This window comes from Octodon degus, unplaced genomic scaffold (genome assembly GCF_000260255.1).
Source record: "Octodon degus isolate 3935 unplaced genomic scaffold, OctDeg1.0 scaffold00148, whole genome shotgun sequence".
Lineage (NCBI taxonomy): Eukaryota > Metazoa > Chordata > Mammalia > Rodentia > Octodontidae > Octodon > Octodon degus.
In genome coordinates, this window is record NW_004524724.1 from 6,678,070 (window position 1) to 6,694,164 (window position 16,095).

General features: G+C 53.8%; 1 protein-coding gene across 1 annotated transcript in view; it reads right to left on the bottom strand.

Annotated features, from left to right (window-relative positions):
• Positions 1-9,007: 9,007 nt before the first annotated feature.
• Deptor (DEP domain containing MTOR interacting protein) overlaps positions 9,008-16,095 on the bottom strand; it is a 27,316-nt gene continuing 20,228 nt past the window's right edge. The window contains exon 9 of the mRNA XM_004642283.2: positions 9,008-9,265. Coding sequence (XP_004642340.1) covers positions 9,137-9,265 — 129 coding nt within the window. The 3' untranslated portion in view covers positions 9,008-9,136. The remainder of the gene's footprint in view (positions 9,266-16,095) is intronic.

A 16,095-nucleotide genomic window follows, 5' to 3' on the forward strand; every position in this document is an offset into this window, starting at 1 on the left:
GGACCGGCAGTGTTTGTCTCGCATTAGCAGAGGCTGTGGAGGAGCTCTGGTCTGCAGAGCGGGAGGAGGAGGGCACAGGAATCCTCACTCCACTGGGCTCGGGGCGCAGAGCAGATGTGGGAAACAGCCTGACGAGTCGTAGCCGGGTGCCACCGGAATAGGGCTGCCGCAGTACAAGCCACGGACTTGTTCAACAACGACCCTCTGCTGGGTTTCTGTAAAATCCTCCAAAGCAAATGAAAGCAAGTGCCCTTGGGTGGGTTTCTTGCTCAAGTTGCAGGAGAGGACAGTGATCGCCTTCGCGTGGTGCATGTGGTCCCTCGCGGCTGCCCTCCTCCCTCTTGCCTCCTTCACACCAGGCACTGAGGTTGTCAAAGGAAAGTGCAGGTTACTTGGTCTATTTTCTTTATGTTTTTGCCTTTTCTTTATTATTTTGTTACATTGCCCCAATGTTTTTTGTTTTATTTTGTTTTTCGGAACTGGGGACTGAACTCGGGCCTTGTGTTTGCCAGGCAAGCGCTTATTCCATTGAGCCATCTTCCCAGCCCCTACATTGCCCCAGTGTAATCATGTTTATTTGACTGTTTGGGAGTCATGCAGCGAATCATGTGAGTTTCCACGATTTCTTATAGGGAAATTCGCTTTGCTTGCCAAGTGCTTCGGATTACAAGCGCTGTACTCACTAACCAGGCAAGGCCGTGAATAGGCAGCCCTAGGAGGCGCTGTCCTGCGGTGCTCACTCCGCTGCCCACTTGCCTGCTTACTACCCTCCGCATGCCTCCTGGTGGTGGAATCTCACCCAAGTAGGCTGAGTCAGGCAGGCTTCTGTGCTTGTGGCATCAAAGCCAGTTGGGAAGGACCAATAACAGGCACTAAATTCTTTCTTTTCTTAACAATGGGCTGTATAATTTTGTATTTATTTATAGTTTTTCTGAGACAGGGTCTTGTTACGTAGCCCAGGATGGCACTGAATTCACTGCGATCTTCCTGCCTCAGCCTCCCTGAGTGCTGGGGTTATGGAAGTGCTCACCCATACCTGTATCTTTTTAAAAGATCTATACTCTTCAGCCCATGCATTCTGGGTTTGTTCCAGGGGGCAGGACCCTCATGCCTCCAGACCACCGGTACCAGCAGCAGCCGAAGGCAGCCCCAGGACCACCATCTCCCCGTCCTGCCCCGCTGATGGGCACTCTTCCTCAGAGGTGGCCAGGGAGCCTGGTCCAGCCATGTCACAGTCCCCAGAAAGCAGGGACAGCGTGGATCTATCTTCTGCCTTCTCACAGGAACAACCACATCCACAGCAGCGGGGCGCGGGAGTTTGGCCAGCGTCAGGGGAGCCCAGAGCTTCTGAATGGATCTAAGTAGGGGGAAATTGATGGCCGGCTGGCCGGCCGTACACGGGACCCTGACAAAGATCCACCTAGGCTCTCTGTCCTGGAACTGTGACAACAGGAGGGTGAAACCAGCCTGGGAGACAGCCCCGCAAAAGCCCTGCAGCAACACCAGGGGGCGGCGTTGCACAAGGCTCCCGAGAAGGCACGCTGAGCCCTGGGAGCCGAGGACCAGACCAGCCCCCGCACAGGGGCTCCCGGCCCCAGCGCCCCTACAGCTCTTTCTATAGCTACTTCCTTTCACTTTCCTGCAGTGTCTGAGCTCCACTGTGGCTTTCACCTACCTGCTTCTATGTAAGTCTTTGTCTTTTACTTAGATTCTGAGTAACAGCTTCTCTAGCTTTGATTATGATACACAGTATTCACTGCTGTTATTCTGTTTTCCTTTTTGTTGTTATTGGGTTTTTTAGGACAAAGTCTCACTATGCAGGCCAGGATGGCCCCAGATCACTGAGATTCTCCTGCCTCGGCCTCCCTTCCAAGCTCTGGTGGCACTACCACCACCCCAGCTTCAACTCCTTTGTTGATTCACCAGGGCTGTCTCGAACTCTGCCCTCCAAAACAGCCCCACCTGGGCATGTGCCTTGTGCCATTGACCCTGCTGTCTGGACCTCAAGAGCCTCTGCTCCGGCTCACCCACCTGCGGCCCAAGCCGAGCAGCTCCAGCTCCCCTGCGAACGGAGTCGGAAGGGCTCGGACTGCAAACGACTGCAAAGTGCAGCCGGGCAGGGTCGAGACTAAGGCTTGGGCTTCTCCATCCCCGGCCTGGGCCAGGACTTGGGGGACAGTGTGGACTCTCCAGGACCTGAGGTCTGAGGCCAGCTTGTTAGCAGGTTAGTGGATGAGCTGGTTAGCTGGTTAGAAGGTTAATTGGTTAGTAGGTGAACTGTTAGCAGGTTAGCTGGCTGGATGACAACTGGGCCACACTTCCTGGGGTAGAGCCAAAGCTGCCCAGCCTGGAGCAGCCGCTCCCCCTCCTGGGCCTCAGGGGTCTCATGTGGGCAGCGGGGAGGATGTGGCGGCTTCAGGGGCTGCGCGAGGATGACAGGAACAGCACCTGGCGCTCAGAAAGTGCCACGAGTGCGGCTGCTACTGACTGCTTCATCCTGTGAACTTCCTGAAAGAGACAAAGGTGACTTGGGGTGCAGCCGGCCACACCCCCAGTCCCTGCACTCAGGAGGCTGAGGCAGCAGGACTGCTGTGAATTCCAGGTCAGCCTGGACCGCGTAGCAAGACTGCCTCCGAGAAGAGACGATTCATAATGCTAATGAACTAAGTAACATAATTGGGGCCAGGAACTGAGCCTGAGCACCGCACAGCCCCTGCCAGCCCTAGAGAGGCAGGCAGAAGGGAGCGGAGGTGCGAGAGACGCTTAGTCCTAACCCAGGGGCAGCGGAGCAGGGCCTGGAACAGACTCGGGCCCAGCAGCAGGAACAGCGACCATGACAGTGTCTGGAAATCTCCTGGGCCTGGGGGTGGGCGGATGCGCGTCCTGGGCCCAGCCGGATCCGATGCAGAGCTCGGCCGGGCAGGGCTCAGTGCTTGGGCTGCACAAACACTCACGTGGAGGGAGCACCAGGTGCATCGTTCAGCGGACACGGTTACCACACACTGCCACCTTGGTCCCTGCTCTGCACAGTTGCTGGTGGGGGGTTATTTGATAACCTAAGCAGACCACGTCAGTCTGTTCCTTGGATTTATTCCTATGCAGACCCGTGTCTGTAGCCACCCAACTCACAACTGCTGACTCTGCAAAGTGGCTGGTGCAGGGGGCAGGTGAATGGGTAAAGAAAGTGGCGCTGCCCACGGTGGATCACTACTCTGCAGTGAAGAAGGATGGCGAGTTGCCTGCAGCGAAAGGGATGCACAGAGACCTCAGGTTAAGTGAACTAAATCAACACATGGCTTTAGCAGCGCTTTCATCTAAGAGAAACCCAAAGTATAGAGAAGGAGCAAAGTAAGAGATGGAGGAGAAGAAGGGAGGAGACAGGCTGAGCGGGGAGCAGCGAGGGAAGTGAGGAGGATCAAGCCTGAGCTTCTGCGCAGCTTCCACAGTGAACGCGCCTGTGCACCGCAGACATGTGCTAAGCAAAAACTAAAATTAAATTAAATACAACTTTAATGAAAGCTCTGCCTGATGTTCGCCAGGCAGTCTCTGTGGTTCCTGGTGTCCATCGCTGCACCTAGGTGCCCAAGCTGGGTCCTGAAGCCCAAGGTTTCTTGAGAGCCTGCTCCCAAGGCCTCCCCGATTCAGCCTCCACTCAAGCCCTGGTCTCCATGATTCCAGGGCCCACACAGCTTCCGGCTCTGGCACTGACTTCATTGCGTGTTCCCTTGGGTGCTGCCTCATCGCTGACGTCAGCTCGGCCTCCAGAGCCCTGCACTGCCCCCAAGCCCCCAGCCCCTGCCAGAGCCCGGTTAGCCAAGCACTGCGGCCCCTGTGATGTCAGCTTCTCAGGAGGCTGATGCAGGAGGATTGCAGGGTCAGTTCAGATGGGGTGACTTAGCGAAACTGCCTCACAAAAAAGGGCAGGGGGCTGGGCAGATGGCTCAGTGGAATAAGTGCTTCCCTGGCAAGCGCAAGGGCCTGAGTTCAATCCCTGGTTGTCCAGAAAAAAAAAAAAAGAAGGGCAGGGAGGCAGCGCTCCGGGTCCTTCTCCGTCACCTCTGCGGAACCCTGGGTCACCCCCATTCCTGTACTGTGAAGGCATCACGGTTGGTTCCCCAGACAACTGGGACAGGTACCGGACAGCAGTGCCGTCCTGGGGACATGCAAGGGACACCCCAGCCGCCTCTGCCCCGCAGGACTGTGCTCAGCTGCCCCAGCGCCCACCCATACAGGTGTGAGCCTGCTGCCGACCTGGCAACAGCTGCCTGAGAACAGGTGGGCACTCACCCTCCTCCTCCTCCATCCCACTCTGGAGAGCTCTTGGCATGTAGAGCCCCTTGCAGTCCTGAGCGTCTGCTTTCAGCAGAGCCTTGGTGACCCGGGCCGCTGCCCGCCCTGTCCGCTCAGAGACTTCACGCTCCAAGTCTGTCCTCAGGCTGGCCTTGAATGCACCTTGTAGCCCAGCCTGGTCTCCAAGTCACAGCGACCCTCTTGCCTCAGCTTCCTGAGTGCTGGAACTGCAGCAAGCCTACCAAGTCCTGCTGCACTGTGCGCTTCTACGCGCCCAGAGAAAGGAGAGGGGCTCTTGAGGAAGCATCAGTCCGTCCTGCCTCCACCTCCTTTACCTTGCTGTGTGCCAACAGTGAAACCGCGGGCGGCCTCACCTGCTCAGGGTAAAGGCCAGGAGGCTGCGGCTCACACGCGCCTGTGGTGGCTCCTCTGATTTCATCTCAGAGCAACCTTCTGAATTTTGTAAGGAATACAATAGGGCAAATGGAAGAGTCCCTGGGCAACAAGCCCTCCTGTGTGCCCTTCCAGGGAGGCAGCCTGAGGGGCTACAGTGATGCCAGCCACAGGGACCTGCGGTGCCGGCCTGGGTGCACAGTGCCCACACAGGACCTGTGGGGCTTCCACAGGGAGCAGGCACAGCAGAGAATGCGAGCACACAGCCCCCTTCACAACAATTCACATTTTGTTCCGCACTTTGCAGTTTGCACACCATTTCTTCTTCCATAGTCAGTAGTAGCTTGAACTTGGGCAGAACAGAAGTGTCCCCATACCTGTCCCCTCTTAGGATGATGAGGAAGCCACTCTTCCTGACTGCTGGCTCATGTAAGGAAAGCACAGAAAACCAGGTGTGGTGGTACACGCCTGTCACCCCAAGACTCAGGAAGTTGGGGCAGGAAGATCTTGGAGAGTCTGAGGATAGCCTGAACCACACAGCAAGACCCTGTCCCAAAAACCAAAGCAAGCAAACAAAAGAAGAACCAAAAATGAAACCCCACAAACCAAAAAAGCAACATTTATTTCTTGCTGTACATTCATGTTTTCTAGGAATAATTTTTAGTATTATTTTTACTTAAGAGAACAAATAAATTTCAAGTTAATTTTTAAATTTCAAGTTAATTTTAAAATATATATATTAAGTACATTTATTAATTCATGAACAATTCCATGTGCTATCTTTGATGATAAACTTCATTTTGGCATATGGCACATCTGTCCTTTTGGTCTTAAAATTAAGAAAAACACATTACACCTGAAATTCTACTCTTTTTTTTTTGCAGAACCGGGGATTGAACTCAGACTCTTGCGCTCGCCAGAGAAGCGCTTATTCTACTGAGCCATCTCCCTGGCCCCTGAAACTCTACTCTAAATGATTAAAACCACAGTCCTGATAGCAACAGATTTCAAGCAGTTAGCAAAACTGAAATGTCCTATGGTGACTGGTTATTTGTAATCAAAATAAAACAGAATTAACATTCAACAGGAAAGAACAGTCAACATCAACGGTTTAAAATCGATCTTAAGAGCAAGTTATTTTGACAATCAGTTTCACTCCTTTCTTTTGAGAGAGGGTCTCATCGTGTAGTCCAGGCTGGGCTTGATTGAACCCACTGCATAGCCCAGGCTGGCCTTGAACTCGAGACCCTCCTGCCTCAGCCCCCACGCACTGGGCTGACAGGTGTGTGCCCCATGCCCGCTAGGCCCTTTTCCACAGGGGTGCAAGGCTGGGTGCACCTGTGCCCAGAGGCGCTGCTGCTTGCGCACTCTCCTCACCACTTCTCAACGGGCCTCCTTATCTGTTGGCACAACGATTTCATGGAGAGTTCAGCTTTGGAGTCAACCCAAGCAGCCATTTTTCCCACTAGAAGGAAACATGACTTTCAAATTCCTGCTAATACAAAAACAAAAACTAACTGCCATGATCAACACAGAAACACACACTTCACACGAACACCTGAAAAATCAAAAGTGTGCAGAAGGGAGCGAGAACATAGCAGAAGTTGCTACCAATTGTGCTGTTGGAAGATCACACACACACACACACACACACACACACACACACACACTAAAAATCTTAGAAACCCTGCTTATTGTTCAGATCATTTTTGGTTCTGCACTTAGAAATGGAGTCAGGCACGGGCATACCCGTCATCCCAGCACTCAGGGGGCTGAGGCAAGAGGATCACCGTGAGTCTGAGGCTAGCCAGGGCTGGATAGTAAGTTCAAGGCCAGCCTGAACTACAAAGATGAGATACTGCCTTAAGGAAAAAAAAAAAAAGAAAGAAAGCTTTTAAATTTTAAAGAGGACAACTATGACACCGCCACACTCTGCATGATCCCACACCTGCCGACAGGATCAGCTGAGGCCGGGCTCCCTCCTGAGACTCTGTTTTGGTTTTCTGCCTCCAGGGGCTCAGGGACGGAGCCTGGGCCTGAGCTTGTATCCAATAAGTGGGGGGTGGGGGGCGTGCATGGACTCATCCCTGCCTGGTCTCCTCCTTCGTCCACAGCAGGAAGGAGCCATGCTCCGTGCAGCCTTGTGGGTGCCATTGTTCTAGAACTTTCCAGGTGAGGTTCCCTGACAGGCCACGGGATCACAGTCCATGCTATGGCTCATGTTGTGTCCACGGGAGAACAGCCACGGGCTTCTAGGAGCCAGGCCAGCCTTCAGATGACAAGTGGCCCTGAGAGCTACAAGGCAGCCCTGCAGCTCTGGGATAGGACCCAGAGTGACTGTACAGCAGGAGGATGAGTCACTGTGGCTCTCAGCTTGGATGCTGTGGCCTCGACCGAGTGGCCTCTCTGCTCTGGGTCCTGGGACAGGGGACATCACAGCAGGGAATGCAGACAGGAACTGGCATCTCCACCGAGGTGTCCATTTCTCTCATCTTGATAAACGAAGACCTGAGACAGAGGACATCTAAGGCTCATTTTTAAGAGATGCCATAAGCCGGGCTTGGGGCCACACTCCCATCATGCCAGGAATCAGAAGGGTGAGGCAGGAGAAGCTTTGTAAGTGTGAAACCAGCCTGGGCTACTTAGTAAGGCCTGTCACAAGCATGTCTTCTGCGTGGCCTCCTCCATCCCAGGTCATCTCCTCTGCAGGACAAGGAGGCGATAATCTCGGCTCCCCAGGTATTCAAGGACAAATGACGTGAGGTGCAAGGACAGCGCAGGCACAGCGCGGGCCGGCCTGCACCTGGAGCCTGGGGCTTCTGTGCCGGCAGCCAGAGGACGGACAGCAGTTCTGAGCTTGCTCAGGTGCTGCCGTGTCTGCCTCTGGAAAATCTGGCTGATGAACTGTGCCTCAGGAGGTTGAGACACGCGTGGAGGAGGTCTGGTTCCCGGACACAGTGCGCAGGTGAGAGGACCGGAGACAGCAGCGTCACCCGAGCGTGGCCCACCCTCCCCATCCGTACTCTCACCTGCTTTTCCCCTGCCTTCCTTTAGAGACAAGGTCTCACTATGGACACCAGGATGGCCTCCAACTCACAGCGATTCTCCTGTCTCAATCTCCAAGAGCTGGGATGACAGGCAGACCAACACTCTGTGGTGACATGTCACAAATAAGTGGCCAAGGAGCAGCACATGTATTTTATTTCATGAGTGCATAAGAGAGTCGCGATGGTGCAGAATGCCTCATATGACGGGAAGAGCCCAGCGTGCCTGACTCCTGAATTGGCAGAGATTCCCGCGGCTTGAGACCCCAAGTGGGCTCATCACAGCGATGACAGAGAGCTTAAGGCAAAAGCTTCTCCCTACAACACAGCCCCCAGTGACGCTCTCAGAATCAGTGACATCAAAGTTCAGGCAAAGAAGGTAATTTAGGGTTCCAAGTTTCCGCCCATGAGCTGGTGGGGATGCTTCTGCGCTTCTCACGCATGTCCATGGATGACTTTTTTCACAGCCAGCTGATTTGGAACTAATTCTGGGTGCTGCGGGGACCAGCCATAGAGGAGGCGATGTCCGCTCAGGAAGGGAGGGCAAAGGCTTGCGTGCAGATCTGCCCTCTGCGGGGACAGAGCAAGGCTTCGCGTTTCCCCTGGCACCATCACTGCGCCCCAGGGAGGGAAACGCTGATGCTACAGCACAGGCGGAGAATGTCCCGCTCCTCCGTGGCTTCCAAGCACTGGAGATCAGTGGCTTTCCGCAAAGCTGGCTAATGGGCCTGCCCATCTGGGTCGCTTTCAGTTCAAAGCTTGGTGAGATCTAGACTCTGCACAAAATGGCTCCAGGATGATTTTGGTGAAAGCACAATTGTTCTTCTGAGGTGGGTGTCTGTTATCCAGCCTGGCTTCGAACCCCTGAGCTCAAGTGACCCTCCTACCCCAGCCTCCCGAGAGGCTCGGACTCCAAGTGCACCTGGCCCGAAAGTAAGCTTAAGGCCTAAACATCTACTGTAATGACTCCTAAGAGGGGACTTTTGTGTGCTGCTATTTGAGTCAAGAAGCATTTCATCAACTTTCTGCAAACCAAGATTAAAAAAACAATGAATTAGCAGAAGTAGGAGTCTAGTAAGGCAACGCTGTCCTGAAGAAAAGTACTTTCCAAATGTTTCCTACTCTGACTTCCCCTCTCTTTTTCTTCCTTACTTATTTTTGAGTCTGGGTCTTACCAGGCTCAGGCTCACCCTGAACTCTCCAGAGCCTCTGCCTCAGCCTCCCAAGAGCAGAGGACCCGGGTGTGCCACCTCGCCCAGCTCATTTACTATTATTATTTGTTTAACAGTGCTCCCTGACTCTTCCTCATTTGCAGTGTAGGAAACTCGGCCTAAGATGAGCGTCAGCAGAGGCAGGCGGCCTGTGTGGGCCCCTGGGGCGCGGACGTGTCATCGGCTGGCCGCCGAGCCTTAGGCCTCCAGCTCCTCCATGACCTCCATGACGACGGTGCGTGGGCCCGTCAGGATGAGGCTGCTCACTGTGCGGTAGTCCACGTGCAGCACGTTGAGCCCATTCACGGACACCACGAACTGGCGCACCTGTGGCAACGAAAACAGAGGCTGTGGCGACACGGAGCACCACGACTGCATGGGGACATCAGTTTTGTTCTTTTCTGTTCCGTTTTGAAATAGGGCCTTGCTACATAGCCCAGGCCAGCCTCGAACTCACAGAGATTCTCCTGCCTCAGCCTCTAAGTGTTAGGATGGTAGGCGTGCCCACCACCCCTGGCTATTTTGTTTCTTGTGTTTGTGGCATGGGGCACCAACACTGGGGAGCACCAAGCTACTTCCTCATCCCTTTTTATCTTGTATCAGGGTCTTGCTAGCTTGCCCCAGCTGGCCTTGATCTCACAATCCTCCTGCTTCAGCCTCCCAAATAGGATTACAGGTGTGTACCACCCTCACCTGGCTAGATAACTTCATTCTTTTTTTTTTTTAATTTTATTTATGTGTGTGTGTGTGTGTGTGTGTGTGTGTGACCAGCTCAGCCCACCAGGGGGCGGGGCTGGCTGGCATGTGGTGCTGGGGGATTGAACCGCAGTCCCTGTGCTTTGCTAAGCTTGTTCTAAGTAGGTGCTTTAGACCACTGAGCCATCTCACCAGCTCCAAATTCATTCTTAAAATATCTAGCCAAACCCAGGTTCCACCTCAAGTTCAATAACATCCAGAAAGCCACAATGTATTCGAAAGACGGCATAGTAGCAGAAGAACTAGTCAGTTCTGTTCTGTCCTAGGAGACAGGCCCTCACTGTGTAGCCCAGGCTGGCCTTGAACTCATGTGTAGCCCAGGCTGGCCTGGAATTCACAGCAATCTTCCTGCCTCAGCATCCCAGCTACTAGGATTACACATGTGTGACAAAAGCACTTATATCAGTGTTCCACAAGATGGGCTTAAATTCCAACTCAGAATGTATTAGGCTAAAAGAAAAAAAAAAAAAAGAATGTATTAGGCTAAACTAGGGCATGCATTTATTTATTTAAATATAGGGTCTCACTAACATGGCACAGGTTGGCCACAAACTCTCGGCAATCCTCCTGCCTCAGCATCCACAGTGCTGGGATCACAGGTGTACACAGCCACTCCCGGAGAGGTTGCTTTTCTATGTCACTAAGCATCCTCCAAATGCATAAGTTTAGACACTCATTTCCAACCTTTTCCTTAAAGAAAAAAAAAAAAAGAAAAGAAAAGAAAGAATCTCTTTGAAATAGTGGACTATATCACAGTTTTATTTTTAGAGCCAGGCTGCCGGGAAGACGTCATCGCAGCCCCAGCAACTGCTGCACTCCCAGCAGTGCCAACATCCCGTTGCTAAAAATGCACAGCGCGACCTGGCACGGCAGGTGTTTCTGGGAGGTGGCTTTGGGTAGGACACACTTCAGTGAGCACCCAGGGCACAGGAAAATCGACCCGCAACCACAGGAAGCGCCTGCCGGAGCAGACGACTGCTTAGGAATATTCTTTCCCCCTCCCTCTCCCCCGCCCCCTGGGGTGGGCATGAGCATTCAGGCCATGCGCAGGGCTGCCCTCCTGCTTAGAATCTGTATTTACTGTATCTGGGATTGGAGACTAGGCTATGCACTAGCTTTTCTTTTCATTGCTGTGACAAAAGTGCTGGACAGGTTTCAATGAGCTAGCTCAGCAGACTAAAGCACTGCTTAGGCAAGCACAGGGACCAAGGCTCGATCCTGGGCACCACATGCTGCGCCATGGACCAGGACCATGGACCAGGCACCACATGCTGCGCCAGCCCCGCCCTCAGGGCAGGCTGAGCCAACCCTAGGCTGCAGTTGCCTGACGCCCTGAGTTCTGAGAAAGGACAAGTAGGAGCACAGAGTGACTTGGGGAGACAGGTGGCTGAGTCCCAGAGGGGGCCGAGCCAGCCACATCCCCCACCACCTCTGCTTCTTTCCCTATGCTGGCCCTGGATGTGTATGCTGACCCTGGGCCTGTCTCTGTTGTCCTTCCTGCTCCTGAACAAGAAAGGATTGAACAGAATCACCCAGAAGATTACAGAAAATGTTTAGTTAGAGCACATTTTAAAGACAGAATTAAAAGAAGAAGACAGACATAAACAGCTGGGCGTGGTGGCCCACAGCTGCCATCCCAGGCCTTGGAGGCTCAGGCAGGTGGGTTATCAGGAGTCGGAGGCCAGCCTGGACTACGTGGCAAGACCCTGTCTCAAAAAGCAAAACACAAACATAAGCAGGCACAGAAAATTATCAGGCAGGACAAGGGAGATAGCTCAATAGAATAAGCACTTGCCTGGCAAGCGCAGGGTCCTGAGTTCAATTCCCAGTATTGGAAAAAAAAAGAATCAGTCAGAGGGAGTCCTGATCGGTCAGGGGAGTCCAACGATACAGAAAGCAGAAATGTGCTGCCAGGTGGGAAGCTGCGAATACGATTCTTCCCACAGACACAGACGGCCCCAGCCCTGGCCAGAAAGCCCACCTCCGTCCCTCTGTATGTCTCATGCCTGAGAGCACACCAAGTAGTGACACAACCCTTCCTCTCTTGGGGTCTTTAGGGTGTGACAACGCATGTTCACGGGGCCACAGGGCTTGAATGATTCCCACAGCTCCAGGTAAACGCCACGGATCACACTTACTAACAGTGTTCCTTGTTTGACGTTGTTTGGCTCTTACAGCCAAAGCTTGCTTGCAGACATCAGAGCTACTGAGGGCAGTGATGTGTGAGACGCCTGTGGGTGCAACTAGGATCACAGATAACAAGCTGTCACCCACTCACAGCCCTGAACACAAACCTGCTGCCACCCCAGCCCACATGTGAGTGACTTCGGTCACGTGGCAAAGCCACACCGTGGCCACAGCCTCCGCCAGCCAGGACACCAGAAAGCAGATGCCGAGCATCAGCAGAGCAGAGCATGACATGCCCAGGAGCACCTGAGGCGCCTGACATTCAGAACCCAGGAGGAACAACCCAGGAGCGTGTCCCGATTGTGCCCACCTCCTCTCCCCTGGGTCCACATCAGAGCATTTCCTAGCTCGACCAGAGCAGCAAGGGACTGGGCACGCCCTGGGGAGAGTGCAGTCTCTTCCCTTGCATGCACCTGTGCAAGCCTGGTGTCCTGACCATCCACCCCTCGGTCTGTCTGGGCCACCGTAGTAAATACCGTAGCACAGACGGGCAGCTCTCAGGCAGCACACGCTTACTGCTCTCATCTCAGCTCTTCTCATTCATTCAGAGACAGGATCTCACTGGGTAGCCCAGGCTGGCCTGGAACACTTGGTGACCCTCCTGCCTCAGCCTCCCAAGTGCTGTTGTTCCCCTGTTTCTTGAAGTTGGGAAGTGTGAGGTCACAGTGTCATGTGAGGGTTGCTCCCTGGTTCCTCACAGATGGCAGCTTCTAGTGTCACTGCTCACAAGGACCTGCCCTGACCACACTGATCCCAGACAACCCCCTGCCTAGCACCATCACCATGGTTACAGTTCTGGCATCCAGGTGGAGTTGAGGGGAGGGGCTACCCCTGCATCTGGGCCACACACCAGTCCATGTCCCAGGCCACAGCCACAAGTCCACAAGGGCTTGACAGAGATGAGCAGTGGGAGGTTCTGAAGCCTTGGTCTTGGTGGGTGGAGGCCAGGCATGGGGGGGAATGACACAGCGTTGAAGCCACCACACTGGGGGCAGGCGCTCTCCACCCGCCCATGAAGCACGGCTTCCCCACAGCACAGACGAATCCACAGAAGTTTATCTCCAGAGACACTTTCGTTTCTCCTTCCTCCTTCCCTTGCGTGAATTTTCCCCCTAAGCCTCAATAAGAGGGAGGGCCAAGCCGCCCAGAGACATACTCGCTGTCCACCTGATAGGACCAGGAGAAATTTACTTCTTAGAACTTCTGTGGTTGAGACTGAAAACGTCAGCCCAAGTCTCATGTGTGGGGAGGGGTGACCTGGAATGGGGTACCTGCCCTGGCTGCTCTCCTCTCTCTCTGCTTCCTGGCTTTCGTGCTCAGCCCTTCCATCTGCTTCTGCCTTGGACCCTGACAACCACAAACTGAATCCTTGGAAACTGGGAGGTAAGATAACCCTGTCCTCCTTCAGCCTTGGGAGTCAAGAATTTTCCCAGCAAAAGAAGGTACATTCTACAGTGTTCACAGATTCAACCCATCAGGAAGAGACAAAACTTAAAAGTGGACCAGGTGTGGTAGAGCACACCTGTCATCCCAGCGCTTGGGAGGCTGAGGCAGGAGGATCACTAAACACTCAAGGCCAGCGGGGGCTACAGAATGAGTTCAAGGCCGGCCTGAAGTACATTGTGCAATTCTGTCTCCAAAACAAGAAAAAAGAAAAAGAAGATATATGTATACTTAACAAAAGGTCCCATATTCCATGTAGGAAAAGTCACAGAATTTAAGGGACAAATAGGCAAGGTGACAGTAACAGTGGAGACCGTTCTGTCCTCCTTTCCATCAAGAACAAGGAAGCCAGGCAGCGTCACCTATAAATACCCATGCAGAGCTGTGGCCAATTCCACACTGGGCTTGTACGGCATGCTGGGACTGTAGTGTGACCCGTGTGGAAGTTCACACTAATGGAGCCAGTTGCTCCCTGCGGTCTCCCGTGTGCTTGGCAGTGGAAGCCCCAGCAGTTCGCAGTGCGGGCCCTGAGGGTGAGAGCTCCGCATTTCACACCGCACATGATTCCTCCTCCCCGTCGGCCACTTTGCCATTCACTGGTGCCTGCTGTGAAGCAGTCCCTGCTCTGCCCCCTCTATAAACGGCAGGTCAGGCGTGTGGAGGGCATCGCACCTGGTGAACCGCTAAGCCTGCGTATGACCCTAGGGGACACCAAAGAAACCGGGCTTTTTGGGCCCTCTGCTCCCATCACCAAGGCCACAGTGTCCCAAGGAGGCAGATAGCACGTGGGAGGTCCAAGAGAGCAGACTCAGGTTCTGGCTTAGGCGACGCAGAGGGATGTCAGGTAACAGTGCCAGTCCCTACCATTTGAAAAAGAAAAATGACAAAGCAATTCTAAAGAGTGACTAAGAGAGAGCTGGCTCCATCTAGGGACACCCACAAGGGCAGAATGCTAGCGGCAAAGGCCGCAGAGGGCAGCCTGGCCTAGCCATAGGACCTGAGCGTGGAAAGTTGAGTGGCATGCGGTGGGGGGCTGGACTCCTTCTGTCCTTGGAACACAAATGGTCACTACGTTCACTGCGGGGACCCTGAGGGCAGGGTCATAGTGAACTGCAGCTAAGTTCTCCATTGTACTTTGACACAGACTGGCCAGAGAGCAGAGCACCATTCCTAGGGGATAAACACAGGTTCCCCCTCCAGAGTGATGACCAGTTGGTCACCTGCCTGTGGTGTCCCGCAGGACACACTGCACAGGGAGCCAAGAGGAGGGAAAGAAGCCCGTGCCGACAACTGACTCGGAGCAGCAGCAGCAGCGCACTGTAGCACGGGTGCACCACTGTCTCCAACAGGGAACCCGAGGTCCCCGTGCCCCGCTCCATGTCCAAGGCCACCACTGACGAGTTTCACGTCAGCCTTGTCCTTGGTCCTCTCTGTCCCCCATGACTCAGTCACATGGGACTGCTGTGCTGAGAAGGAGGGACGGAACGCAGAGGCCCAGCGCAGGTCACGGAGTAGGGGCGAAACCTTGTTTTCCTGGGGATTCTCTCTGGAGAAGTGGATCAGGCCCACGGAGCCCTGTGACTCACACTGAAGGTCACGTGGCCTTCCCACAGGCGGCTCCTGGTTGCCATGGGAACACTTCTGATGACTGCTTGCTGGAAGGACACTCCGCACTGGTACTTTCCCAAAGCTGTGAGAAGTATCCAGCCGCTGAAAAGCAGCCGAGGAAAATTATAACCAAGGCTTCTGTGGGATTTTCTACTACTACGGAGAAGGAATTGACCATCTGAAACCAACTTTCCCTCATACTCCCACACCGCTCCACACCAGCTTCCTCTGTGGACACAGGAAGTTCTGCCATAGCAGCCTGTGATGGAAGGGATCTCAACAGCGGGGGACACACTCTCAACATATGTGTCAGCTCCCAGAAGGTGCCACAAGGTTGACCTCTTCCCAGATCCCAAATTCTTTGCTCCATCAGCACCTTGCACCCAATTACCTGTTTGGCCTTAAATATTTAACACTCAAGATTCGGATACTTTTTCCCTAGATGACTCTACAAGTAAACAAATGGATTGACCAAACATTTTACATGATGGTTGTAGCACATCAAGGTTGGTCATCCGCCAACTGGTCAAGAGATAGCTTTGTCTTCACAAATGCCAGGCGTTTTCCTCAGGACTGCATCCCCAGGGACCACCGCTGGTGCAGTGACATCATCTCCCCAACAGGGATGCGTTGCTGACTCCCACAAGGTCCTCCCATTCCTCCTCCAGAACATGGTGCTTGGCTACGTGCGCGCACGCGCGTGTGAACATCAGACGCACCCAGAGTAAAGCGAAAGGGTTAGCAACAGGGCGCCCCCTTGGGTGGGGTGGATCCGACAAGCCCCCTTCCACTCCCTTAGCAGGTGCCTCTGAAGGAGCTGGTCACCCGCCCTCCTTTCAGTTGACCAGGACATTGCCATACTCAGTTAAAGGAGCAGCACAGCACCCTGAAGAGATACAACAAAACTGGCTGCCTCTGGCCAGGTGTAGTGGAGCACGTCTGTAATCCCAGCACTCAGGTGGCTGAGGCAGGAGGATGGCCTGGTGTTCAAGGCCAGCCTGGGCTACACAGTGAGATCCTGTCTCAAAAGACTAAATAAAGAAATAAAAAGATTAAAGGCTCCTCCTCTGCGTCTATGACCAGGGTCTGAGTCACACTGAACGTCTCCCTTGTGGCCAGCTCACAGCTGCAATGTGAGCTTCAGAAATGAAACCACCACACTG